Source organism: Saccopteryx bilineata, chromosome 2 (assembly GCF_036850765.1).
Source record: "Saccopteryx bilineata isolate mSacBil1 chromosome 2, mSacBil1_pri_phased_curated, whole genome shotgun sequence".
NCBI classification, from domain to species: Eukaryota; Metazoa; Chordata; class Mammalia; order Chiroptera; family Emballonuridae; genus Saccopteryx; species Saccopteryx bilineata.
This window is the reverse complement of record NC_089491.1, coordinates 136,113,871-136,141,818: the sequence shown is the minus strand read 5'-3', so window position 1 is coordinate 136,141,818 and position 27,948 is coordinate 136,113,871. Positions and strand designations below refer to the sequence as shown.

The window sequence follows — 27,948 nt, the reverse complement described above, 5'->3', positions numbered from 1 at the left end:
GATGTAAGAGGAGATTGCCAGCTGGCTGCTGTAGCAAAACCTCATAGACCCTTGGGTGAATTGTCTTTCCCTCTCAAGTCACATAAATGATCAGACAGTTGCTTAGTGAGTACAGAATTAAAGTGAGAGGAGTTAGTCCAACGTCCTTGATGGCCATCATCACCTAATTCGGAGGTTCCCATTGTCCTACAAAAAGCTGCCTATAATAGCTGCCTTCTCTCTTCAAGGGCATTTGAGAGTGTTACATCTTGGCAGTCATGTGCTCATCTAAAAAACTCAGAATTCAATACATAAAGGAAGAAGAGGAGGCAAGTAGATGTTGAGAGGCAACCAGTAACCTCTATCTTAGGCCTTAATAAGTATCCTTTGAAAGAAGAATGAATGAATGACTACTACTAGAAATCCAGGCTCCCTATAACCTGAGGAAAAGGGCTGAATTTTGTAGTCCTGATTCTGCTATTTACTGAGAATATAGTAGGTAAAATGAGGCTTAATCTAAATCTCAGTTGTTTAAGTATAATTAAAATGGTGAAGATCAAAATACCTATTGAGTGAGAAAATGTATGTAAAAGGCCTGTCTAGGGCAGCTTGGGACATTGTAAGAGCAGCTTAAACTTATTTCCTGCCCCTGCCTCTACAATACTGCCTCAGGTTAGACTCTAGCTAATTAATTTCCCCTGACAGCTGGCTTAAAGGACAAAGTGCTCTGGAATATCTCAAAATGGCTTTTTTTCTCCTGCCTGTGTTGGAAACCCCAGCACTGGTTACTGCTCCAGGATCTCTTCTCTAGTAAGCCCTATATTCTCCTGTCTTTCCATCTTGAGGGCATGTGTTTGTCTATGCCCTCCTGTCTTTTACAGGTCCACAAAGAGCTGTTGGATTTTCAGTCTGTTCAGTTTTTATTTGGTCTTAGGATGAAGTGGTGACTTCCAAGGTCCTATATGCAGAACCAGAAGCTGGACGTACACTCCTCCCACTCTTCACCTTACAAGTCCACCAGGAAGAATTCTCTCCCCATTCTTGGCTAGAGAGACTTGGCGAGTCCTCAGGGACTTCACCAAGATGCCATATTCTCCAAGCCATTCAGGAGAAACATTAAAACCAGAAGGAAGCCTTACTCCCAGCCTGGCTCCTCGGAAAAGACAGGAGACCGACACTTGAGGAAGGCCAATTACAAAGAGGAGACACATTTCATTTTCTTAAATGACTTTAATTGGAGACTTGAACCCACTAAACTATATAGCTCAAGACTGGCTCTGTGGAATAGCATCATGTTCCCAGTGGGATTAGGGGAGAAATGCATAATTGAGATTGAAATACAGTCACCTTGATCTTCCCTTCTAGAGTTTATGCAAATTATGACTGCTGGTTAAGCCTTAAAATAATTGTTTTATTTTATTGATTGATTGACTTTAGAGACAGAGAGAGAAACATCAACTTATTGTTCCACTTATTTATACATTCATTAGTTGATTCTTGTATGTGCCTTGACCAGGGATTGACTTCACAACCTTAGTGAATCAGGACAATGCTCTAACCAACTGAGCTTCCCAGCCAGGTAAAATAATTGTTAATGACACCGAGCTACAGGCTTCTTTGTTTTTCATAGCAAAATCCTGCTATGAGAGAACTCTTTCACAAATTATTTGGGATCAAAATACAGCTCTGTAATTGCACTAAGTATCTACAAGCAGGAACATTCTTGATGCAGTTACTGAGCTGGCTGTAAAAACCTTCAGGCCTGGAGAAGTCCACTGCCCACCAGCCCACTTGCTGTGTCAACCCATTACCCTCTTTGTCTAGTGTTGGAGTTCTCCCAGACCCTAGAAAAGACCAGATACCCATGCCTGGCGTCTGTGGCCTGATTTTTTTTGAGGTCCCGGTATAGGGCTGAACTGCAGTTTTCAGAGCTGTGTACAATAACAGCCATTATATTAATTTTGAATGTCTATCAGCTGTTCTTCCTAAGAACAGTTGATAACACCTTCACAGTAATAATCCATCAGGTTTGCCCCCTCACCAACCTCCAAAAGAGGAAAGGAAGCAAACCCCTTTACATGAAAAGAAAACATGAGGCCTGAAGAGGTCAAGGACTTGTTCACAGTTCCAGCTCCCATCAGGGCAAAGAGCTTTGGAGGGACCCACCTTCTATATCTGGATGCTGTGTCCAAATGCTGAAAGTCAAAGATTTGACTGTTTCCCTGCATATTTCTAATGTGTATCTTTTCTCTCTTTCCCATGTGGATATGTCTGGATTTGGGAATCCCTTCCAGTCTCCTCCATCCCCCTCCAGCCCAGAGCAGATAGCACCTCCGTCCTGTATGAGCTCTCACTGCCTCATGCCCCTTTCTCACTCCAAGGTCTATTGGGTAGAAGACACCACATAGGCTGTGGCGATGTACTTCTTGCCATTTCCATAGGTGGACTTGTCCCAGGTGTAGGTCTGGATGGCCAAGGGATGTCCACCCAGGCTTAACTGGCACCTGTGAAGAAAGATCATCAAATCATGGGGCCCTGCTTTACTCTGCCTCTGTCCCCCAATGGGAAGGAACAAGCCCTATTCATGCAGAAGGACTCCACTCTGTCTTAAAAGGCCTCTAAGAAAGCTGACACAGCTCCCCACATGCATGGGGCCTTTTCAGAATCTATGCCTTATTTTCTATCTTAAAGAGCACTGTTTTTCATCTTTCCCAGAGCAACATTCTAAAATCCCAGACTCTAGAGCTGAACCCCCAGAAACTAACTGTTTGTTTAGGGTTGCAGAAGTAGCAGGACCCACAGTCTTCACATGTGAGAGCACATGGTGCCCAGTGATTTCAACTACTCTCTAGGGCTCTAAGGTTCCCCCAAACAGCCTCAGGGAGCAATTAGAGAGGCTTGGAGCACCGGGGACAACATTTCCCACTGTTTTACACATTAAGGTCCTGCATGAGATTTCACTTGGGGGAAAGAGGGGCACTGGTTCTGCTGCTAAGAGGAAGTTTGGCAGCCACCTGTCTAACAGCCTCATTTCCTAAGTGAGAAAACTGAAACCTGGAACTCTGATTGGTCCATTCCCTCTGAGCCACGGAGTTGTACAATTCAAGTCTCCTGCTGGTCCTGGCTGAGGACAGCCTGTGGCCCCAGCCCCAGCCCACTCCCCAGGCTCGGCTGGCCCAGTACTTACGTTTTTCCTGGCCTGGCAATGAAGCACAGGGAGTAGAGCGCAAACTCAAACTCAGGGCTGCTGCCGATGAAAGCCGAGCCCACTTCCTTATAGTAGCCGTCCCAGTTGAACTGCATGGCTAACACGTCGGGGTAAGTTTCCCACTGCGGACAGAAGGAGAGTATGATGAATGCCATGCAGTGGAGGCTGGTCGAGGGTTGCAAATGGCGGCAGTCAGCGAGGATTTGTGGAGGGCTATTAGGTGTCTGTGTGAGCTTTCCAGGGAGGCTGGATTCTTTAAGTCAACAGAGTAAACAGTCTCTGCTGCTATGGAGGGTAAGCCCCACTGAGACGCTGTCTGGAGCTGCCAGTGCATGTCTCCCAGGGAGGCCGGAGTCAGCATCCATGTGACTGTCTCCTGGGGAGCAGAGACAGAACCGTTTCCTGTGGCCACACATGGAGAAGAAGAGGGCCGTTTATTGATCCCAGATTATTTTCTGGCACCGGCAGCAAAGGTTTTATTTTTATAAAATATAAGGAGTTTAACCCAGACTAGCCAGACTGAAACTTCCATTGACACCACAGGCTAAGAAAGTTCAGGCAGGAAGTAACTGCATGTCTGGTTCTCCCCTCTGAGAATCCTCCCCTGTCCCCACCCCTATCCAGAGATGGTGCCCTCTGCCTCCTGCACCTTCAATTGTGGAGCATTCACTGTTTGGAAAGGAATCCCAGTGTCCTGGCTGGTTAAACCCTCTGTCCAGCAGATGGAGAAGTCATATTCACAATCCCCATTGGCTGCCGGTGAGGGTTAGGGTGAGAGAGAAGTCTGACTATTCCATTGAGGGCAGGAAGTCTGGGCTTTCCAGCCCCGGGGAGTACGCACTCAGTACTCACAGGCCCATCATAGATGTAACTGTAATAGTCAACCAGGCCCTCCTTCTCTTGCATGTAGAAGCGGATCCAGTTATGGAAGCCAGTGACCTTGCCTTTTTTTACTTCACCTGTAATAACGAGTCCAAGGTGGGTGATCTGGGCCTCCCTTTCCCCCTCCCCCCCTCCCGTGCCAGGGCTGTCTCCCTTTTCGAGTCTCTGATTCCTAAATTGTCTACCTGTTCAGCCCCTTGCCGAGACTTCTCAGAGTCCCTTTCATCCCTTACTTTCACCTCAGGAAGGCCCCCCTTTTAATTCAAGCCATTGGGAGGACTCCACCTCCTGGCTGACTCTGACTAATCTGAGATACTCCTCTCAGCCTTTTCTCCAAGAGCAAGCCAGACTTGCTGGGAGCTTATAAAATATAAGGAGTTTAACCCAGACTAGCCAGACTGAAACTTATGGTTAGTGCAGTGGGGAGAAAGACCAAGGTCCTCTTGGGAAACAGCTGACCGAGACCTGGACGCAGAGGACTGTTCAGAGGTTGACAGCCATGGCCCCAAAGATGTTTCCCTTCCTACGTATGCCCCTTGGGAGCCCCAGCATCTGGTCTTTCTCCCTTGGATGCTCCAGAGAAACTGCTCCTCAATAGTGGCTGTGCAGACCCCGCCCTCCTGGCCTGGGGGTAGACTGCCCCTCCCTGCTAGCCAGTGTGGCTGCTGGGTCATCAGTGCCCAGTGCTGCCCTGCTCCGGAGGGAAGCTGTATCTCCATCTCTGTCTTTCCAGACAGAGTGGTCCCACCTGAGAAGACATGTTCAAAGCCACTTGAGTCTCCCTCTTCATTGCCTCTTGAATAGAGCCCAAACCACATGTTCTTCAAGTCACTGATGAACTCTTGTTCTGAGCTGTAGCGGTCTGGGGGAGGAACGTAGGTGATTTAGGAGAGGGGAAGGCATGACAGGACCAGACCCTGGGAAGGAGGGAGGGGCCACCTGCTCCATCACGTCAAGAGATGCATGGGTTCAACCAACAAATGTATTCAATTGTTTGTTCAATAGTGATCTATGGGGCACCGGCTCTGTGCCAGGCCCAGAACTGAAGGTGAAGGATTCAGCAGGGATTCAGAAAGACTAGATCCTGGTCTTTGTAGTTTACAATCCAGTAGAGGAGACAAATAAAAACAAATAATAATTAAACAATATGGTTTCAGATAGGTGCTAAGAAAATAAAGAAGACTATCCCATGATGACTGAAGGTGGGAATGGGGGTTGGGGCTCTTCTCGAAAGGAAGATCAGAAAGGCTTCCCTGAAAAACTAGCACTAATCCGAGACCAGAAGGACAAGGAGCCGGCCTTGCAAAGATCTGGGGCAATGATTCTTCCACATAGAGGACTGGGTAAAGAAGATGTGGTACATATATACAACAGAATACTACTCAGCTATAAGAAATTATGACATACTGCCATTTACGAGAACTTGATCTTAAGAACATTGAGTGAAAAAAGTAAATCAGAAAAAGCTAAAAACTGTATGATTCCACACAAAGGTGGGATACAACATTGAAACTCATGGACATAGATAAGAGTGCAGTGGTTACCAGGCGGAGGGGAACGTGAGGGAGAGGGGGAGGTTGGGAGAAGATTATAAAGAGGGACAAATATAAGGTGACAGAGGATGATTTGACTTTGGGCATAATCAACTGTCCAAATGATGTGGAGATGTTTACCCAAAATCTATGTACTCTTGTTGATCAATGTCACCTGTTAAGTTAAATTTTCTAAATTAAATAAATATTCTTCCACATAGAGGGAACAGCAAGTGTAAAGGCTCCACAATGACTTGAGCTTGAAGTTCAAAGAGCTGGAGGAAAGTCGGCGCGGCTGCAGCAGTATGAGCAGGAGAGAGACGGCAGGCAGCGTCCTGTCAGCCATGGCAAGAGGCTGGATCTCAGTCAAACCAATAATAAAAAATAAATTCAGATTCACTGAGCATGTTCTGTGTGCCTGCCACTATCTGAAGTGCCTTCAATCCTCACATTAAATCTTCACATCAGGTTGGTACTAATTATCCCCAATTTAGAGATGAGGAAACTGAGGCAAATGGAGGTTATATAACTCATGCCAGATTGCACAGTTAAGTGGAGACAGAGACAGCAGTTGAGCCCCCACAGTCTAGCTCCAGGGACTGATCTCTTTACAACTCTATAGCTTCTTGCTGGTGGGAGAGCCACTAAGTTTTAAGCAGGGGAATTTTGTGCTGGGAGTTTTTGTTTTTAAAAAATCACTCTGGCTTTCTGTATGAAAAGGTCAACGGGGCATAGGAGCAGCAGAGAGACCAGTTTTGAGGCAAATGCTTTGTCCAGGTTACAGTAGGGGTGGCTTAGCCTGTGGTGGCAACCATGAAGAAAGGGTGAGAAGCGGGCAGATTGGGGTAGATTTTGAAGGTGGAGGTGATAGACGTCACTGGTGGTAGAAATAGGAATGGTGAACAGTGAGGTAAAAAGAACAGTCAAATATAACTCCTTGGCTTCTGACCTGAGCAACTGGATGGATTATGGTGGCATTTATGAGACAGGGAAACTGAGGAAGAAGCAAAAGTCAGGAGTCCTCTTTACACTAAGTTCTGAAGAGATGCCATAGATAGGCAGGTGGGCATGTCGAGAAGGCATTTGGGACCCAAGGAAAGGGTCGGGGCTGAGGGTCAAAATTAAGGAGCCTTCAAATATCAACTGTCTATTACCCAGAATTGTGTGTAGACGATACAAAAGTGATACCAGACATACTCCCTTCTTCCAAGGGCTTAAAACACAATTGGAAGTTAAAACTAAATATACACAAAATAACAGAATGATTTCACAATCTGAATGGCGATCATGTCCTTGGTGCCAGGCTCTCCCCTGGATGCCTAAGTCCTCCCAGACTCCATTTCACAGGTGATGCTCAGACAGGTAGGCTAATTTGCCCAAGGTGGCACTACTAGTAAGTGGCAGAGCCAGAACTCTAATCAAGCCTCTCTGGCCCGAGGCTATTTGGGGCCACACCCCTAAACCCTAACCTCTGAGGAGATGATGAAAGCCAGCTGTGAGCTGTGGCAAGTGCAGCTTCAGAAGTGCAGTTGGCTGCGAGCTTGAACTTGACGGACAAGTGGGATCTGGACAGGGAGAGGGGTGAGGACGGGGTGAGGAATGGAACAGCCTGGTCTGGGTATTGGAACCCTGGGTTTCAGCCTGGCTCTGCTCACAACTCCCTTGGTGCCCTCAGACAAGTCACCTAGCCTGTACGGGTCTCCATTTCTCTCATTTGAAAGTTGAAGGGCTCAGTTAGCCTCAACTGCCAAGCTTCTCTCATGTGTTTACTACAAAGAGAACACCAGGGGGCGGTGAAAGATTGCATCCTCTTGATTGGGATTGCTGTGTGTCACTGCCTTTACCCAAAAACAGAACACGTTACTTAACTCACAACCCTCGGATGGAATGCGGTAGCCGTGAACAGAGGCCATCCTACGGCCAGAAAGGGCAGACCTGGACGGAGCTGCCCTGAGGCAGAGCCCAGCTGCCTGGAGCTCAGGAAAGGAATCTGGAGGACACGAACAAACACAACCCATGCCAAGAAGTTCCGCAGCCCCAACCTTTTTTGGTCTGATTCACATGTCTCTATCTGAAACCATTCCAACCAGAACACTTCCCGGTAGAACCGTCCCCCCTGAACCTTTGTTGATTTTCTGTTGCTGTTTCCCCAACAAAAAGTGGGGTGGGCTGACCTCTTTCCTGGACTTAGAGCAGGAGGAAGGGGCAGAACCAGGGACTCCCCGAGCCTGGAAAGCAGTGCTGACTCTGAGATCAGCTGAGGGGTTGACAAGGGCCCTGCACGGAGTGGGGTGGCTCACTGTCTCCAGAGAACCCTGAGATGGAAGCTGTGCGTGGGGGCATAGACCAGGCAGCTGAGAGAATATCAAAGATGGGGTGACTTCCCGGCCAGACAGAGGATTCTCCAGCCCCTGCTTGGGTCCATGATCTCTGTGGGCTACTCTCTGGTCCTCACTGCCTGCCGCCCTCCCAAATGTACACTGGCCTCCAAGTAGTCCCCACCCATGTTCTTAAGCCCCTCACTGTGGAGGCCCTGGGGGTTCCTGGCTCTCTTTCAGACAGACCGAGTCCTCAGCACTGCCTCATGGGGGCCTGGGGAGGGTCCACTCACTCTGGTGATGGAGGAAGCCATAGAGTTCCTTCATGACCGCAGTCTTCATGACCTCTCGGAGGAAGGTGTCCTGCTCGCCCAGCTGCTGGGCGTTGAAGTGCTCCCCGTGGCCCGTCACCCGCTGGTAGTTGTTGAGGAGGTTGATGAAGGCTGCATAGGTCGGCTTGGAGAACAGCTTCTCGTTGACGTATGTGAAGAGCCTGGGGAGGTGGAGTGGGGCCAGTAAGAGGCCTGAAGGTGGAACAGAACCCCCACCCCCAGGAACTGCCAAATGGGCCGGGGCAGGCCTGGGAGGCTTGGGTTCAGGAATAGAGTGGGGACTTCAGATACTCTTGAAGGTCTGCATGAGGTTGCTCTTTCCTGACACTTCAGCTCTTGGAAGGTTAGTTCTCAGCCTGGCCAATCACAGAAACCCAAACTGAATGCCCACAGTCCCGCAAGATGTCTTTGTTTGCCTCTGAGACCTATTTTTTCTCTCTCCCTTTGATCCTGCCTGCCTGGCGGAGAGAAGAGTTGATGCATCGGAAGAAGCAAACTTGGGGGAGAGACTTTGCAGGAGAGGAATGAAGGAAACTCACGGCTCTGGGCAGTGGTCCACTTGGTCTCTGGTCTCGGAGGGTGAGATGCAATTTTGGCTGTTGAGAATGATGTCTTCCCTCTGGGCTTTGTTGGTGTCCACCTTGTAGATCTTCTCAGAGACGGCCTGCAGCTCCTCCTTGGTGATGGCGTCACTGCTGTAGGAGAAGCCCTCTGGGAGGAATTAGGGGAGGGGTGTCTCAGAGCCAGAGGGAGGCAATGGTCTGCGTGCGTCCCCTTCTGGGCACCTTCCAGAAGCTGGCAGCCAGGGAGAGGGGCTGCAATCAGGCCCCCTAGTGGCCAGAGGACAGGGGCCTCGGGCCTGAAGGAGCCTTAAAATCAGCCCATGGCCAGAGAAAGTCCACACTGCCCCCGTCCTCTAGGAAGGTTCTCAAACTTGGGCATGCATCAGAATCAGCTGGAGGGCTTGTTGAAACAGATGGGAAGGCCTCAGCCCCAGACTTTCTGATTCAGTAGGTCCAGGGTAAAGCGTTTCTGATTAAATTCCCAGGTGATGCTGATGCAGCTGGCCCGGGAGCCCCGCTGGGAGAACTATTGCTCTGGAGAGTCCCCCTGTCCCTGGGGCCAGACTAATGGGAGCAGGAGACTGACCGTGGCCACACTGGCTCTCGAAATCCTTGCAGCAGTTCCCAAACTCTGGGCAGCGGGCATTGCAGTGGCATGGGTGGTACTTGTCAAAGGCTTCGTGACAGCGGCCCCGGCAGGAGTTGGGTGCTGAGTACAGGTCTGAGAGAACAGAGGGAGCTGTGTGCCGGGTTGACCTCTAGGGGTCGCTCCATCACGGCTAGTTCCCCACACTGAGCTTTGCTCTCCTGACTCTTCCATTAAAGATCTCCAGGGAAGGAAAACAAACAAGCTTTGTTGGTGCACACCCTTCGCAGTCAGGAAGTCCTTTCTGATGCCCAACTCCACTTTCTGGCCTGTTGTTTTTATACTCTTCCCACTCTAAAAATAAAATCTCTTCCACTTCCCTCTCCGGCCTCTCTGCAGGCCTCATACTCTCTTTCCTGCCGAAGCCCCCTGTCCCCCAGGCTGCTGAGGGCCTCAGGCTTCTTCCTGCCCAAACCCCAAGAGTCTGGCGAGCCCCTCGTACCACCTCCAGGTGCTGGATTTGGGGGCCTGTGGCCACTGGTATGGCTGCCTCCTCCCCTGTCACCCTCTCATGTCCCTTCTCCTTTATCCTGAAGGTCCCCTTTGGGGAGGCAGACTCACTGCTAGCCAGATGTTCCTCCATCTCTTCCTCCAGCTCCAAGAATAGCTCCGGCTCTTTGGGGTCCTCTTTAGCTGAAGGGTAGAGAAACAAAGTCACCAATCAACCGCAAGGGCTCCCTCCCCTTTATCTCTGGTTCTCAGTCCCCCCAGCCTCAGGGACAAGCATGTGCAGGGGAAGAAAATACAAAACAGGGGCTAGGGTATAGCGAGCAAATACCAACTGAAGGAGAAAAATGGAAAAGGAAAACAGAAGGGATTGTTGAAAACTATCAAAAAATCTATTGAAAACTGTTATCAAAATAGTCTCCCCAGGTGACAATGGTCCTTACCACTTTGCCCTTCTGGTATTCCATGTGCTCACCTGCAAAAAAGGGGCGGGGGAGGCAGGAGATGGTCCCTTCTGGATTGAAACTCCGATTTGATTATGACTTTTCTTTAATGAAAGTTGATACATGGATAGGCTTGACATCCTTCAAATGACAAGGCCCTTACTTGGGAGCATGCCACACCTATGCCAACTGCCCATCAGTCAAAGATTAGCCCCTCCCAGGGCCTCCAGGAATAAAAAACTGTTTCCTGAGGAACTAGCTTCCTTTCTTTCTTTGCATCACTTGACAATGGCCACAAAGGCTGTGTTTAGGGGGAGCGTATGTTCAGAAAAGCACATTCCCAGCCTTTGCTCTGGGCCAAGACTGGCCAGGTGGGGCTAGAGAGAAAGAGGAGGAGGGTTCCTGAGACTCTGAGCCCTCTCATCACACAGCCGAATAATTTCCCTCAAAGAAACACCATTACAGAATCTATTAGTGAGTTCACTGGATAATATTGTGTTATTACGATTAGAAACACAGATCAGGTTACTTGCCCAGTCAACAAAAATTTTCTGATCACTTACCCTGTTTTAGGCTGTGTTCTAAGTGCTAACAAGTCACAGGGTTCTTAACTCAGTTACATTTTATGATAATAGACTTTTGTGAGCTGATCTAGAGTCTCAACCATCATTTATGGTATTTTGAGTTGCAAATCTGAGAGTTAGAGATTAAGTGGCCGAGTATTGTCTCTCCCTAGAAATGCCAGCCTGACGGTCTACGGCAGGGGTCCCCAAACTACGGCCCACGGGCCACATGCGGCCCCCTGAGGCCATTTATCCGGCCCCCGCTGCACTTCCGGAAGGGGCACCTCTTTCATTGGTGGTCAATGAAAGGAGCACATTGACCATCTCATTAGCCAAAAGCAGGCCCATAGTTCCCATTGAAATACTGGTCAGTTTCTTGATTTAAATTTACTTGTTCTTTATTTTAAATATTGTATTTGTTCCCGTTTTGTTTTTTTACTTTAAAATAAGATATGTGCAGTGTGCATAGGGATTTGTTCATAGTTTTTTTTATAGTCTGGCCCTCCAACGGTCTGAGGGACAGTGAACTGGTCCCCTGTGTAAAAAGTTTGGGGACCCCTGGTCTACGGTGAACAGGCCTTCCTGTGTCTGCTGAATGGGGCCCAGAGGCAGCAGAAAGGGGTAGGCTCTGATTCAGACAGTGAGCTCTGGGCTTTGCTCTTCCTCCCTGAGCCTGATCAGCAGAACTTCAGCTAGTGTATGAAGTGTTTCGTGTCCCTTCTGGCTGAAAGCAGCTCGGCGGGCCCACGGCTTGGTCCGTAGACACCATATTTGGGCCAGTTAGGAAAGGCCACTCCTCTCTTCCAGCAGGCACAGGTCTGCCCCAAGGCCCATGCTTAGCAAGAAGGATACAGATTCAGTTTGGGTCCATTTGCATTCTCACCAGGTGGTTTTGTACAGTGCACAACCTGCACGACTACATGCAGTGGCCCTGCTGGCCATGATCTACCAGCAGGGACCATGTTCTCCAAATTGGGAGTCAGGACACATGGTTTGACAGTGAACTTAGCAAGGTTTTGTGTCATAAAGCAGAAGATCGTTTATCTGGAAGTCTGAAACATTGGCAGCATACAAACAAGATGATTACAGCATACAAACAAAAATGATTTCTTTTAATGACTCATTTAAACTGTGCTGTTGAAGTAGCAGAACAACTGGCTTTTGAGGGCAGTCATGTCCCATGTAATTGCTGGACTGGGAGTGACAGGTTGGAGATGTTGCGGCCGCTCGGTCTACTCACTATAGGAAGAGTGGTATGACTAGTGACATTCTTCCTGGTGGAATGCAAGTTGGAAAAGTTTGCTGCCATTTTTTATACTTTTTGTGATGTAAAGTGTTGAGTAGCAATTGGTATTAAAATATATAACAAAATAACATTTTTATCGTTTTGATTTTTTTTCAAATTACTTTCAAAATATTTTTAACCCTGATAGTACAGACAGATATTCCAGATAAATGGTATCTATTTTATTTTAAGTTGGGGATTTACATTGCAGATATCTTAGACTACCTGTAACATGCAATGGCCAAATCCCTGGCCCCTGCTGAGTCCCTAAGTACCCATCCCAGACCCTTGAGCCCTGTCACCAGTCCTGGACCCTGCCCTAGACTGCTGGCCATCTGAGCCAGGGCCCCTCCACAAGCGTGGCAGGGACGGGGCTCAGCCTGCTGTGCTTTCCAGACCCTTCCCCCCACAGGAGCCACACCAGTACACAGGGGCTCGTAGTCTTCACTGCAGTCCCAGTGCCAGGGACTCTGGTGGCCACACCCGCAGGCAGCATCACGGTGAACTTTCTCATTACAGTGAGAAGCACGTGACTCCATTTTTCCTATGGGCAGTAAGGGCCACAAACTCAGCTCTATGAGGATCCTGTTCTCCTCATCATGGTACCCCATGCTGGAGGGTTCCCAGACAAGGGCTGGGGCCCCACCTGGCAGGGAAGGAAGGTCACTGCTGCCTGCGAGAGGGAAGAACAGCCACAGCCTCTCAGGCATAACACAAACTTCTTCCCCCCGCCCACCGCCCACCACCCACTGAACACTGCAGGGCTCGTATTATAGACCAGGGCCACAAACTCAAATGTCTCCTGGGTGAGACCCATAACATCAATGGGTGAAGAGCAGGAGACAGTGGGAAGAGGTGGGGACTGTGACAAACCTGGGAGCAATGCTTTGCCTGAAATAGGCAGCCACCCTCAGCTCTAGCCGTTTGCTGCCATGTTGGAATATAGGCTCTGTGTTGCCACAACCTCTAGTTCTTCAAAGGAAGCTTTCATTTGTAAGTGAAATTGTCCAATTTTTAAAAGTTCAGGCTGTCCAAAGAAAGAGGTCTGTGGGCTGGCCGTGGCCCAGAGGCCATTCTTCACCTGAGCTGTAGGTGAAGGTGAGTCACTGCTGCTCCAGAGATCCACCTGCCCTCTCCCCTCTGACCCGTCCCTTCCTCTCATCCTGTCCCTTTATGTCTCCTGCTTCTGTTCTTTCTTCCCCTTCATCCGGTCTTCTCTGCATCCTATTCCGATCCCACCCTCTTTCACATCTTTCTGTTTCTTGAATCTTTGGAATGCATTCAGATTAGTTTATCTCAGAATGGGGGGTGAGGTGGGTGTGGGTGAGAATTGGCCTTTGGAATAAGATCTATTATGTAACCACAGACCACATCCCTTGCTCCAGCCAAATAGCTTGCTGAAGCAAGCTTTTGGTCACAGGGGCATAAGACAAGAATTTTTAAAAGAAATGGTACAAACCCACTACTACTCCAAAAAAAAAAAAAAAAAAAAAATGAGCCCCACCACACCCACCACAGCAGACAGTGGAGGGTGCAAGCCGGGTGACAGTTGACTGTGGGGGCCCTTCCTTCCACTCTGGGCTTTAAGGGTGATAATAGAGTCTTTCTTTCCATTTGAGGTTCCTGAGGTTTGGATTCAGTGAGCTCTGGCGTTGGGGTCAGGCTGTGGGTTACAAAGAATGTCAAGATCAGAGTCAGCGTTACTGTCAGCATCGGAATTTGTGTGAATAAGGAAACTGAAACCTAATTTGGGCCAGGGTTGGGGTTAGTTAGGGTTAGATTGAGAATTGCAGTTAGGATTTGGGCTTGAGTTAAACTGATTGATAAAGTAATAATTTTGTATTCATGTTTGGGTGAAGAACGAGGGTAAATTTAAGACGACATTCAGGATTGCAGAATGTGTTAGGGTCAGGAGAGGAGAAATTAGCCCAGTTTTGCTGTTGATTTGGGATTAGTGATTCCATAAAGGGTTTCGATTTAGCCTGGGTCTGGGGAAGAGGTGGATTCTAGGGCTATGGGCTTGGTTACTCTTTTGGATTCTGGGGTTAGGGTTTACACTGTGCTAATGAGGGTGACATAGCACAGAGGTCAGGAACTCGAACTCTGCTGCCAAAGTGCTCGGGGCTGGAATTCTAGTTCTGCTGCTTTCTAGCTACGTGATGTCGGGCAGGTTATTTGACCTTCTGTGCCTCAGTTTCCTTATCTGTGACATAGTGATAATAATGGAGCCCATCTCATGGAATATTTATGAGAATTAAATGATTCAATGTTTGTACAGCACTTACTGCAGTACATGACACAGAGCAGTGCCGTCTAAGTGCTTGTTAGATAAATAAACAGTGGCAATGCTTTAGGCCCGTTCTCAAGGTGACAGGAACACTGGCTGGAGCCATCTCCCCGCCCTGACGACACACTCATCTAGCTGACTGTCCTCCTGGGTTTCAGGTGGGCCATCCCTCGGGCTGGAGTGTCAGCGCGTTTATGTCACTGACAGTTTCGCAGCTGACATTGTCACTACAGTTTTGCATTTCATCATATCAAAGAGGTGTCAGGTCAAGGTTAACCCAGATCCTGAGGCAACTTCACGTTGTGTACAGGGCCTGCAGTGTGGCCAGGAAGGAGACCTCTGAGCCAGTGAGTTGTCCCTAAAAAATGACCAGGTCCAGGCTCCTCGTCCCTTCAGGCCCCAAGCAGGGAACTCCTCTTGAATCTTAAATGATGCTCCCTCAGAACCTGATTGCAAAGACCTTACAGAGAAATGTTCAGCCCAGGAGGGGACTCGGCCAGCTGCCTGCCCGGTCAGCCTGGCAGTACACCCAGAATCCAGAGGGAGACAATTCAGACAAAAGAGGGGGATGTTTTTAATGGGCCAGACCAGCAGAGTCCTGGGGAGGAACTCACTCCGTCGCGGCAGCTGGCACCAGTTGAGACGCAGCCAGTGAATAGGCAGCTCTGTGGGCCAGGGATCCTTCCCTTCGCCTGTAAATTTGGTGGGCTTCAAGGTGACCTGGGATTTGATGGTGGAGGGTAGGGGTGGGAGGGAATTTTCCTCATAGCCACCTCACTGTGCTGTTCTGGGGACACTCAGATGGCTAGTAACCTTGACTACTCACACCAGGGCACCATCTGATGCCAACTGTTTACACAAACGTTCTGCGTGTGCCCGGCTCACCAGCCAGGCACTTGAATCATTGCTCCAGCCACGTCTGCCCCTCACCCATCTGCCCCATCCCTGACTCTGCCTTTCTTCATTTCGGCCTTTCTTCTCTTAGACTCAGATTCTCTTTCCATTTCCCATGAAAAGCTTAGCCACAGCCCCCTGTGCCCCTGCAGTAAAATACTAAATTTCTCCGCACACTCCAACATGTCAGTATGTTCGAGTGCTCACTTCCTACCCATACTTCCCACCCGGAGAGCCTGGGAGTCCCTCTATGCCCGTGCTGAGCCCCTCTGATGGTTGGAGCAACCTACATCTGTGCCTCTCCAGCGGCCTAGAGGCCGTTTCCATGGAGACCTAAGCAGCGAAGAAAATTCATTTCCAGGACCAGCTTCCCGCTTCAGCCAATGACTCCTCTACATGATTCAGTCTTGCATCAAAGTTCTGAGATGTTGAAACAGGATAGACAGGAGCAGAACCTCTCCCCTCCACCTTAGGAAAGTAGGCGGCATCACCCACTCAACCTCACTTCCCCATCATCCCACAGGCAAATTAGATCACCACGCCCAGGGGCCAGGGCTCCACCTGCACATCTGAAATCACTGTTGCCTCTGTCCTAAGGGATGTCCCCTACCCCCCAGGAACCAAAAGTCTTCAGTTGCTGTTCTTCAGTTGCTCTCCTGAGACTGAGACGTAGCGGCCCAGCAGCCACTCCTCACACTAAGCTAGTTTTCTCGTCCTCCCTCACGCTCAGCCACTGGCTCCGGGCCACCTAGGGCCCAGCCAGAGCCGACTCCGGCTCCTCCGCAGTGAGTGCCGGGGCGGAGTCACATGATCCCAACCAGGGCCGGGAGCCTTGGAATGGCTTCCCCTCCAAAGGCTTTCCCTTAGGAATCCCATCGGGGTTTCCTTATCCACGGCCTACTTGGAAATGACTGCAAGAGTAAGTTTCTCCCAGGAATATTTATAGTCATAACAGAGTCTCAATTCATTAAGATCTCACCCCATGTAGAGTGCTGTTTATACACTAGCCTCTTTAGCTCTTAACAACAGTCTGGTAGAGGAACCACCAGGTTGGGTGGGATGGACATCAAGCCCTGACTCTTGTTCCTTCTGGCAGACGAGGGTTCGCCCCACACACCCCAGCTCAGCCCCTTCCCTTGGCACTTGTTTTTACTCACTCATTAACCACGAGTAACACACTAGCATCAGCGTTTTGCTTAACTACTAAAGAGCAAATGTTCCTGGTCCTCCGTTGGTCCCAACCCATCCCCTGCACCGCTAGTACCTGAGGGCCGGCACTCTTCTCTATCTGTCAGTTTCTCCAACACTGGGGCAGGAACAATTCCTCCGACCACTTGTGCAGCCCCAGACTGCACATGGCTCACCTCCTGGTCAGGGGTTCTTCCTTCCATTTCCCCTGAGATGACCATCTCCTAAGGCTCTACCCAGAGGAGGTCCCACCGCAGACAACCTCACCCATCCGCAGGCAGTGGAGGGAGCAGCCAAGGGCAGCCAGGCCACGCAAACCCAGCAGGCCACAGCCCCAGCTTTATGCCACACAGTGACTCCAAAAACAAAGCTTTAGTGAGATCAAAAGTCAGGTTGGACTAAGGGATATTTGGGGCTGGTCTTGCAGGCTGTTAAGAAGAGTAGCTTCCATGACAGGAGAGCACCAGCCCTGCAGCTCCCTCGGAGAGCCCAGTCTGCTCCAGAGGCATGGCCTGCACCTCAGACCAGGACCAGTCTAAGGGGCTCCATGAATTTAGGACAACGCTGGTCCTCCGCCGTCCCACTACTCACCCTCTACCAAGTTTCCCAAATTTCTACTTCTTTATGCAGGACCCATATCCACCAGATAGCAACTTACCAGCGCAGGTCAGGCCACAGAGCAGGGCCACCATCAGGGGGACACAGGCCTTCATGGTGCCCAGCTGGAGGCCAAAATGGGGTTGGCCGTGGGACTTTCACTGGAGTCGAGATGAATGTCGCAGCTCTCAAATGAACCTAATTTCCCAGGCCGATCCTTTTAAAGACATCCAAACTTGTAGATCTGGTACCTCCAGAGCCTTCCAAAAAGGAAAAAGGGAGGGAGGGAGCCCAGATGGATCAGAGGTGGACAGGGGGTGGGGTTCTCCAGCTGTTTGAAGCCGGGGGGAAGGTGACTAAGCAGGCAGGTAATGCCAGATGTTTGGAACAGGTAATGCTAGCCATTTGTAGCTAGAAAATAGGTCACACAAGCAGGCACAGCAAGATGGGCCGAGTTAAGGGGTTCTCCAAACTAGGGGCACCCATGGGCTTATCTTTGGGTGACGTCGTCTTCCAACATCCACATACCTGCAGGCCACAGGCCTGATTTTTCTACAGGGAACGGGCTATAGGCTGGCTTTATCTTTCAGTTACTGGTACTTAACTTGAGGAACATAGAAAGAAGGTTGTTACAAGTTTGACGAACAGTGAGCGCTCAGGCAAGCGTTGGGGTTAGTGGAAGGAGAGATATAAGAGGCGTGGGTCAGGAATAAAGGTTGCGCTCACTGCCATCAAACCACATACAGATAGATCACCTGAGAAATATTATATAAGTGGGCCTATGACTCTGACCGAGTCAGCGTCTCAGCTCTCACGTGTTTTGCGATCTCATGGGCTCCAGGTTGATGAGGCCGGGAAGGGCAGGAGGCTTCTTAAAGGCAGCCAGGGGACCCACCCTTCCTCTTCTGGGGGCCCAGGGCCTCACTCCCTTTATCCCAGGGGTCGGGAACCTTTTTGGCTGAGACAGCCATGAACGCCACATATTTTAAAATGTAATTCCATGAGAGTCATATAACGACCCGTGTACATTACACATTATCCAATAAAAATTTGGTGCTGTCCCGGAGGACAGCTGTGATTGGCTCCAGCCATCTGCAACCATGAACATAAATGGTAGGAAATGAATGGATTGTAATACATGAGAATGTTTTCTATTTTTAACGTTATTATTTTTTTTATTAAAGATTTGTCTGCAAGCCAGATGCAGCCATCAAAAGAGTCACATCTGGCTCGCAAGCCCTAGGTTCCCAACCCTTGCTTTATCCCCTCCTCACACTCTCCCCCACACACACCGAAGACCCTCCCAGGGGGAGATGAGGCCCCGCAGAGCTGCAGGGCTCCTTTCTTCCCAAGTCTGAGAACAGAGTGCAGCCCTTGGGGCTGCCAAGCTTCCTCCTCTTCCTAAAGGTTAAACCTGCTGTATTAAAGGCCCTTTCTGGGAAGAACACTGCATGGGGATCCTCAGCTGTCTCAGAAAAGAGAACTCTCATTTGAAAAGGCAAAAGTTCTAAACAATTTTAACAACTCTACAGTGATTTTTTTTCTTTTGCGGTGGGGGTGGCACATCCCCCTCAGACAGTGCCATTCAATCATGTAACATTCCCCCTCTCATTTTCAATTTTCTCTTCTGTGAAAGGATGGGGTTGGGTCTGACAATCCCTGCCAAGTTCTCAGACCATCTTTAGAGGCTCCCTGCCCATGGCCCAGGTCAAGCTGTTGTCAGAGGGTTAAGGAGAACTTCCCAACCCCTTGCTGTATGGAGATGAGATCAAATACGTCATGGTCTCAGGAGTGGACAGGAGAGCCTGGGCAAGCCACCTGGCAAGGGACTTGCCCCAGAAGCACAACTGAACAGTAAGCCTGGGCCTGTTCTTAGGAAGGAAGCCTGGTCAAAGGGAGTAGGAGCAGAGATGCAGCTTTGTTTGTATGAGTTTCGTTTGCACAACTTGAACACGGGCGCTGAGCCGCTGCCCGCCAGACTTCTCATGCTCCCTAGACTACAGCAAGTGAACATGGCTCAGAAGCTGGCTAGTTTAGGGAACAAAGGAGAGTGTCACTGGCTGAGCCAGGAAGCAGTGACACATCAGAATCTGGGATTGGTCTGTTCCTTCCAAGGGCCCATCTGGGTGGATCCTGGCTGAGGCCAAAGACATTGGAGTGGAAGTGCGTTCTGGCCAGCATTGCCCTGATGTCCAACTGAACTGACTGTGGGATGGAGCTTCTAGAGTGGGCACGCTGCCCTCCACCAGGGGAACTGTAGGTCGGGAGCAAGGCTGGAGGCTGGGCAGACAGTTAAGCTGTCCCCCTAGAGCCAGATTGGATCTTCCAACAAGAGCCACAATGTCGCCTGACCAGGCAGTGGCGCAATGGATAGAGTGTCGAACTGGGATGCGGAGGACCCAGGTTCGAGACCCCAAGGTCACCAGTTTGAGCGCGGGCTCATCTGGTTTGAGCAAAGCTCACCAGCTTGAACTCAAGGTCACTGGCTCGAGCAAGGGGTTACTTGGTCTGTTGAAGGCCCACGGTCAAGGCACATATGAGAAAGCAATCAATGAACAACGAAGGTGTCACAACAAAAAACTAATGATTGATGCTTCTCATCTTTCTCCATTCCTATCTGTCTGTCCCTGTCTATCCCTCTCTCTGACTCTCTCTCTGTCTCTGTAAAAAAAAAAAAAAAAAAAAAAAAAAAAAAAAACACCACAATGTTGACTTAACAACCACCAGCAGCACTGATGGAATCCTTACCACGCGTGCACACGGAGAGCCTCCTAGGTTTTCATTCTCACTACAGTCTGCGTGGGTGTTCTTGTCATCCTCAGCTCACATATGAGAAAACCGAGCCACAGAGAAGTTGGGAGATGTGCCCGGGAGCACACTATTACTAAGCTATGCAGTCAGGTCTCTGACCAAAGTTGCCTGTGGTGAGCACTATAGCCACATCGCCCCCAAACACCACACCTTCCAAATGCAGCAGCAACCGTTCCGTGAGGTCTGCCTTACTGTGAAAAGTGGCCTGGAATCAGAGTCATTGGAATTACAGGGACCTCAGAGGTCACCTAGTTTCACTCCTTATATGATGGTGCAACACGAAACAATCCTCTGCCTCCACTGGGATACTTGTGTGCTAGGGGACCCCACCCTCTCTGGGCTGCTCATGCCCCCTCCCCAGATCTTATTTCTAAACCCCAAGATTTTTCAACCCAAAACATGCTGACATGGGTGAAAATAGATAGAAGAGTAGGAAAAAAAATTCATTCAGCCAATATTTGAGTATACAGCCCTACCTACATTCATGCAAAGATGCCTCATAGATAAACTTAGATGCACAAACCTTTTTATATACAGGGGTAGGCAAAAGTAGGTTTACAGTTGTGAGCATGCAAAATATATAGTTTATTCTTGTGTTCCTGTTTATTAACCCGCATGCCTTTTTCCATACAAACAACTGTAGGCCTACTTTGCCTACCCCTGTGTGCATAGAGAGACACATTAAACTGCATGGCATCCAGTTTCTCTTTTTGTCTGGCCTGATCTGGACGGAAAACTCTGCTGCTTGTCCTTCTGAGTTCTCCCTCATTTAGGTCCTCACAGCCACTTTCCACCTTGACTGAAGGCTCTGCCCAAGGAACCACTATGGCAGGCAGCCAGCGAGGTGAGAGTCCCGGGAGGCGGGGCCTGGACACGGGGGTGGGGCAAGGGTGGCGAGAAGTGCACGGAGGTGGCAGACCCATGATGAGAACACCAATAGCGATGCCTCCTGCGCATCAGAAAGTGCAGGGAGGCTGCTGCGCAGCCTCAGTGGAGGCCCAGAGGGTGGGGACGAGGGTGAAGCGGCCTGGGCAAGGCTCTCGGGTCAGTCAGCCCTCAGGGACGTGGGGAGCCGGAACTCACCAGTAAATGTTTATGGGGTGCGCACTGTATGCCTGGTCTCTGCTGTTACTGGACTGACAGTGTTCAGGCTGGGCTGGAAAACGATTCTTGAAACTGATTGGCTTTAGGTGGGACAGAGGACAGCAAAACCCCAGCATTTGGCCACTGATGTAGACCTTGCTCATCTCTGATCTACCAAAGGTGTCAAGGGTCTGTCAGGCTATGTGAGAGAATGCCCCGGCCAGCCTATTTCACCACCCTTGTCTTCTGTAAAACCAAGACAGAGACATTTCAGCACAGGACTGAGACTGGGAGGACTCTGCTGCTGGTGCAGCTCCACCAGGCCTCGAGTCACCTCCCAAGGGGACCCTGGCACCTGAAGATGCTGGGCCTCCAGCCTCCATCCCACTGTGGCACGTGGGTGTCCCAGGATGGAGGCCCGGGACAGTCACCCACAGCGGGTCACTTATGAACCACATCAGTCTGTCATGTCCTCTCACTGAGTGAGTCTTGGCCAGGCTCCATGTGTGCTTTTCTCCCGCACTGGTGTGTGTACTGTGTACCACATATGGGTTTACAGGCATTTCTTTTTAAGTTTGCTGGCAGCGCTGACATTCAGCATCACACTCATGGCCTACCCTGGGCACATCTGTCAGACACTCCGCCTAAGCCATTAATCACAGAGTCCCAGGCTGTGCTTCTAGTCCTGCTGGCCAAACCCGAGCCAGTCCTCTGCCTGGAATGCCATCCCCCCACTGTTCTCCTGCTACTCATCCCCCAGCCCCAGGGCAAATTCACCCTTCCACAAAACCTGACTTCCTCCCTGCAACCCACAGGACCCCTCCTGCCTATGGACTCAGTTCTTGCTATCTGTCCCGTGTGTGCCCCGACATATCACAGCCACTGCTAATGGATGTTGCTGCCAACGTGCTGTCAGTTAGCCCCTGCACTGCCATCTAACTTTTCATTTATACAGGTGCTTCTTCAGCTCACCTCCTTGAGACTGATACCTGCCTCATGGGTCCCCTCTACTGCTTTGTATTGTCATCAACTTGTGTTAGATGTCAACATATGCCTGGGACCATGTATTTGTAAAGCTTTTAAAACAGTGCTTGGCACATGACAATGAGTGAATGAATGAATGAATGAATGAACAAATGAACTAAGCCTTCTAGCCCCTCTTGTTATAAATGGAAGGTGATGAACAAAACAGAGTGAGCAGGTGGATCCTTCTATGAGATCTAGAGGTTCCTGTTTGTTCATGGGGGGAGGGACCTACCTACCCGTGAGGCACCTCAAGGGTAGTGGGTGTAATGGGGTCCAGGAATTCATGCGTGGTTCGTAGAAAACACATCATTTTTAGGATAGTATATGTTTATTTGGAACTAGTGGAAACTTTGGGGGGCCTAAACCCTCACGCCAACCCTAGGCACCACCAGTGTGAAGGGTAGCCACCACAGGGATCAGAGAGAACATGGGATTCCAGGAAGTTCCAAACCCACAACATCACAGATAACTCAGCTTGATCTAGCTTCTTAGGATCCCAAAGGAATCACCTGCCTCCACATTTTGCCAGCTATGCTAACGTTTGTTTCACACAGAAAATGAAATTCTATCTCGTGTCCTCAAACCCCAGTGGCTTTGGAGAGGGTCTGGAAGCACAGATGGGAACAAAGGGAAGAGGATGAGACAGGCAGACAGTGACAAGATGGCTCAGAGAGACAGAAAGGGCATGAGCAAGGGCCGGATCAAGACAACGCCTGGTGGAGCCCAACCAACAGCCAGGCGCTGACATGAGGCACCCCTGGCTGCTCGCCCCAGGTGCGTTGGCACAGCCAGCTGTTCTGTCCTCAGAAAGATGATGACAGGACTGGCAGGAGCCGTTCCTGACCATGGTCTGAAGATCTACAATCTGTCAAAATTACTATAATTATTGTGCTAAGGTCGTTGGATTGTGGGCAATTTCCCCTTTTCTCATCCACTCGTTCATTCACTGGACTGTGCTACGCCAAGTGGATGCAAGGGCGAGGAGCTCAGCATCTGAGGTGGAGGGGAGATGATGGACAACGAACACTGAAATCTATGATTGGGGCAGAACACCACGCTGAGACCACCGGTTCTAAAGGCAGACCGCCTGTGTCCGCGTCCTAGCTCTGCCACTCACCAGCTCTTCATCTCAACCCTAGGCAATTTTCCTGACCTCTATGCCTTCGTTTCTCCCGTAACTTAAAATGAGCAAGAGTACTTTACAGGGATTTTGTGAGGATTGAATGAGTTAATACTTTCAAAGCTCTTAAAACAAGATCACGTAAGTGTGTATTAAACAACAACAAAAAATAAGGCCACAGCAAACCTAATTTAGATAGGATGGTTAGGGAAGTACTCTCTGGAAAAGTGACATTTAAAACAGAGACACAAAGCAGCAGCTTCTTACACCTCTCCATAAAGTGATTTCTCTTTAAATTCCAAAAATAAATGTACACTTAATTTTTTTTTTGAGTCCTGGGGTTGAGTCTTTCAGAACTACACTGTCTACTCACCTGGTTTGGTTGTCGAAGGTGACCACCTACTTACCGGGGTGCCTGCAGCCTGGGGAGTTGAGCCTTGCCCTGAGGGAGGCCAAGAGCGTCAGTGGGGAACGAATCCGCAGCTCAGCCTCCTGCACCTTGCGCTGTATTTATGACGTTACCAACAGCTACCTGGCACAGAAGCCAAGAACCAAGAGAGAAGAGAAACGGAGAAGGCTGACCTCCTCCACGGGCCAGCAGAGCCAATCTCCCTCGGCGTACAGGTTGTTGCCCCTGCAGAGCTGAGTGGGCTCCCTCTAATTCTCTCCCTCGGGGGCTCTGTGCTCCCCAGGGCCACCGCAATGTGCCCCGAGGAATACACTGAACTGGCCCCTCGCCCAATGTCACCACTCCCCCAGTGCCATTGCCTTAAGGCTCTCCTTTCCCTTTCTCCCCCTTAAAGGGACCATTAGAATCCTCCCAAGGTATAGCTCTACACAACCCGGGCCTCCTACAGACAGGCAGGGCTCAGGCGAGCGACAGGAGGTGACACTTAGGGACAGGGAACTCTCTGAGAACCTGTCTAATAACAGTGCTTGCAGCTGGCCCTCCCTCCCGAGGGCAGTCTGGCTGGAGGCCACGGCTGGAAAGATGCTTGGAGGGGTCACCAACCTCGTGACCAAGAGGGGTCTGTGCCCGCTCAGCCCTTTAGATGCCTTGCGCTGCCCAAGTTACAGACACTAATTGCAGGAACACGTCCCAAACCCTTCTAGTCCAAATCTGTTTATAAAGAAGAAAACTGAGGCCCAGGGCAAGAAGGGGACCTGCCCAAGGCCATGTGGCTGCTGAGTCCAAGGCTCTGCCACCCCACTCTGCTCACTGTGGGAGAACCACCCTGACACACGCCTGTTCTGCCTCAAACTATGGTTTATAGGTGCTTTTCTGGAAGGCAGAATAAGCTTTAAATGTGCTGTTGCCATGGCCTAAGCTAAATGTCACCCTCTCTCCCCACCACTGCTAACTAGAGCCCTCTGAGCGGCAGGAAAGCCTGTGCCCTCTGCCACTCGGCACCTTGAACACAGCGCTGGCTGTCCACAGGTCACTTCCTAGCCAGAAAACAGCCCCTGAACAGTTCCCGAGGGCCAAGAGCCTGACAGTCAGGCAAGGCCCTAAGTGTCCAGGTCCCCAGCCCGGGGCCATGCTGGTCAGGGTTTAAACACACATAAGCCACCAAAATATCACTTTTCTGCTAAAAAAAAAAAAAAAAAAAAAAAAAAGGGACTGGACTCTGAGCCCAGCCTTCTGCCTTCTTCTGGGGTCACTGGGCCCATCTCCACCTCAGTGCACCACCTACCACCAGCAGCAGCCTCCTCTGGCCCCGTCAAGGCCACTCACCCAGGAAGGCCCCGGGCATGGGGGCAAAGGCATTCCCAGAGCACAGCTTCTCAGTTATCTGATGTCATCATCACTAGGAGGGACAGCAGTCCTTGTCCCCTGAGAAGAAAGCCCCTTTACCCTCAGGTGCCCTGCCAGGCTGGGCAGCAGCAGTGTGAGGCTCAAGTTTGAAGAGTCCCGACCCTCAGAGAGGGGTGCCTGGGACAACTGGACAGGCCTGAGTGGACACTTCCTTAGTTCAAGCCCGTGGCCCTGGCAGATGTGTGAGAAGCCCAGAAGGACTCTGTGCCTACATGAGGAAGGCTAGAAGGACACATTCTGAAAATGCATTTTCGCTCTGGCCTGTATGACCATGGAAGGGAGGGAGGGATCAGGAACAGCTGCCAGGTCCGAGATGTTGCCCCATCCACCAGCCCCTACTTCTGATGTTCAGGACACTCCCGTGGTTTGTACCCCTGGGGAGCTGAGAGCACCCTCAACTTTGGGAGGCAAGAGCTTTGCAGGCCAGTGTGCAGGGCTGGGGGGTGGGGAATGACGGGGCTGTGTGCCTGCACTTCAGCAGGGGAGCAGCCATGGGCCTCACTGCAGGGTGAGCAGGGGCACCTGCACCCTAGGCATCCGCTGCTCCCGTGGCCTCGGCCTGCGTCCATCTGCCTGGCTGTCTGCTCCCCGAGGGGCCAGGACTGCCTTCTTGTTCACAGAGTCTCTACCAGGCCCACAGTAAGTATTCCAAAGTGAAAGGAGGGAGGGTGGAAGGAGAAGAGGAATTTATATGCCTGGGTATGTGAAGTGTGCAGGTTCGGGGAATTGCATCTGCAGTTCCGGGGGCACAAGGAAAGGTCATGAATGAGCAGGGCCCACGGCCCGGGCACGGCTGAGCCACATCCAGCTCTCTTGCCCATCCACCCTGCTATATTAACAGTAATGTGAGCTCAGGCCACTCTTTCCGTGCCTCAGTTTCTTTGACTATAAACAAGGGTAAAAATGCCTGTCCTATCATTAGGGTAACAATCAGATAACAGAAGTGAAAGTGGGCTAGAAAGGATGAAAATAATTTAAATTGATTAGCATGGTGAGTACTCGGAATAACAGCTATATTGAGAAGCTTAATCTTTGCTACAAAGCTTAATCTTTCCCAGAAGCTTAATCTGGGAAGCACAGCAAGCAAGACCCAGAGCTGTTGGGAAAACAAGAGCCACAAAAAGTGGTAGAAATCACACACACCACCACCACCACCACCCTCAGCTTTAACTCCACACTGGCTGAATGCAGTTTAGGTGGAAGGTGGAGGGCAGAGGCGGATTTACGGCGGGCGCACTGGGCCCCAGCTTCGGAAGGGCCCCACAAAACCCCAACTTTACACCTTTTTCTAATGAAAAGGGGCCCAATATTTTCTTCTGTGCCCAGGGCCTCAACCGACCTTAATCCGTCTCTGGTGGAGGGTGCTAGCTCAGCAGCTCAGGAGGGTCGGGAGAGAGCAGGAGAGTGGGGGGCTGGCTCCCAGGCAGAGGAGCGCCCCAGGGAGGGTTGGGAGAGAGCAGGAGAGTGGGGGGCTGGCTCCCAGGCAGAGGAGCACCCCAGGGAGGGCCGGGAGAGAGCAGGAGAGTGGGGGGCTGGCTCCCAGGCAGAGGAGCACCCCAGGGAGGGCCGGGAGAGAGCAGGAGAGTGGGGGGCTGGCTCCCAGGCAGAGGAGCACCCCAGGGAGGGCCGGGAGAGAGCAGGAGAGTGGGGGGCTGGCTCCCAGGCAGAGGAGCACCCCAGGGAGGGCCGGGAGAGAGCAGGAGAGTGGGGGGCTGGCTCCCAGGCAGAGGAGTGCCCCAGGCTGCCCTGCTCCTTTCACGATCCTGCTCAGCCTGCTGCAGGTGTGCCCCTCCCTGGTGTGCACCCCACAATTAGAGTCCTGGCCTGGCCCCCAGCCTGCCTCGGGCCTGCTCAGGGAAGCTCAGAACAGGGGTAGGGAGGGGAGGGGTGTGAGTGTACTTGAGAGAAGCAGTCACCCCTCTTCGTTCTGTTTTCTCCCATGGGAGACACACACATTCCCCCTCTGCTTTACCTCCTTTCAAGTACAAAAAATCTTAAAGGCTTGATCTTGCACTTTCTTCTCCCAGCCATCCCGTGAATCCCTCCTCCATCCTGACTCTCCTGAAGCTGGGACACACACGGGGAGCCCCCTACAGGCAGCCCAGGCTGCCAGGACAGCCGCCCTCACACACACCTGGGCAGGTGGGGAGACAGAAGACAACACCCGAGAGCCAAGGTCATTGTGACCTGGAGCCTTCCCCCGTCTCTGTGGTGACACAGCCCAGTCACCAGGGCCTCTGGCTCCAAGTCTGTGTCCTCCTGACACCCTGGCAAGGCCTCTCCCAACAGGCTCCAAAGGTGTCCCGCCCAAGAGATGGAAGCAGCTGGGAAGTTGCAGGGCGATCCAAGGCTGAAGGGAGATTCCAAAGTTGCCAGAGTTCCATGGGGATGTAGGTGTGACCGCAGAGAAGAAAAAGAGGAACGCTGGTGGGGACACCAGCACCCAGCACTCCAGGCCTCCATGGCTGAGGATGGTCTTACCCTTGAATCGGAAAGGACGGTGCAGGCCGCGGCAGGTCTGCCGGCTTGCCGAAACACCAACAGACAGTGGGTTTAGAAGAGAGGAGACTCCCCTGGGAGTCTTGACTCGCCAAGGCTGAGGCTCAACCTTGTCATGATTGCTCAGCTCCGGAAGCTTCTATGCCCAGTGGTCCTCCATCTCCACCCCAGAGCAAGGGGACTATTTTGGTTCCCCTGCCACCTGCTTGCCTCCAGTTCCTCCCTGGGGCAGGGGCTCCACCTGACTTCACCCAAGGCGATGCTGTCCCCCAGTCAGGCTGAGGGCACAGGACTACCCACCAACGTCACGTCGGCTGTGGAGGCAGAGCTGCAGTTTGACTGGCTTGTCACTAAGTACTGGACTAAGATCATTGAACCCATGTTACAGCTGGAGAAATGGAGCCAGAGAACTGTTCATTGACGCATTCA

General features: G+C 50.9%; 1 protein-coding gene and 1 long non-coding RNA gene across 2 annotated transcripts; one reads left to right on the top strand and one right to left on the bottom strand.

Moving 5' to 3' along the window:
* Positions 1 to 1,264: 1,264 nt before the first annotated feature.
* ENDOU (endonuclease, poly(U) specific) lies at positions 1,265 to 17,357 on the bottom strand. Its single transcript, XM_066254822.1, has 9 exons — positions 17,226 to 17,357; positions 10,022 to 10,093; positions 9,401 to 9,535; positions 8,791 to 8,962; positions 8,213 to 8,412; positions 4,818 to 4,931; positions 4,040 to 4,146; positions 3,167 to 3,309; positions 1,265 to 2,483 (listed from the first exon to the last, which is right to left on the bottom strand). The coding sequence occupies exons 1-9, from the start codon at positions 17,278 to 17,280 to the stop codon at positions 2,363 to 2,365; spliced, it is 1,119 nt and encodes a 372-aa protein (XP_066110919.1). The 5' UTR covers positions 17,281 to 17,357; the 3' UTR covers positions 1,265 to 2,362.
* On the top strand, positions 3,181 to 5,995 carry LOC136322980 (uncharacterized). The gene is made up of 3 exons (XR_010728894.1): positions 3,181 to 3,297; positions 4,098 to 4,165; positions 5,823 to 5,995. It is a non-coding gene; the product is annotated as an uncharacterized lncRNA (long non-coding RNA).
* Positions 17,358 to 27,948: the final 10,591 nt, after the last annotated feature.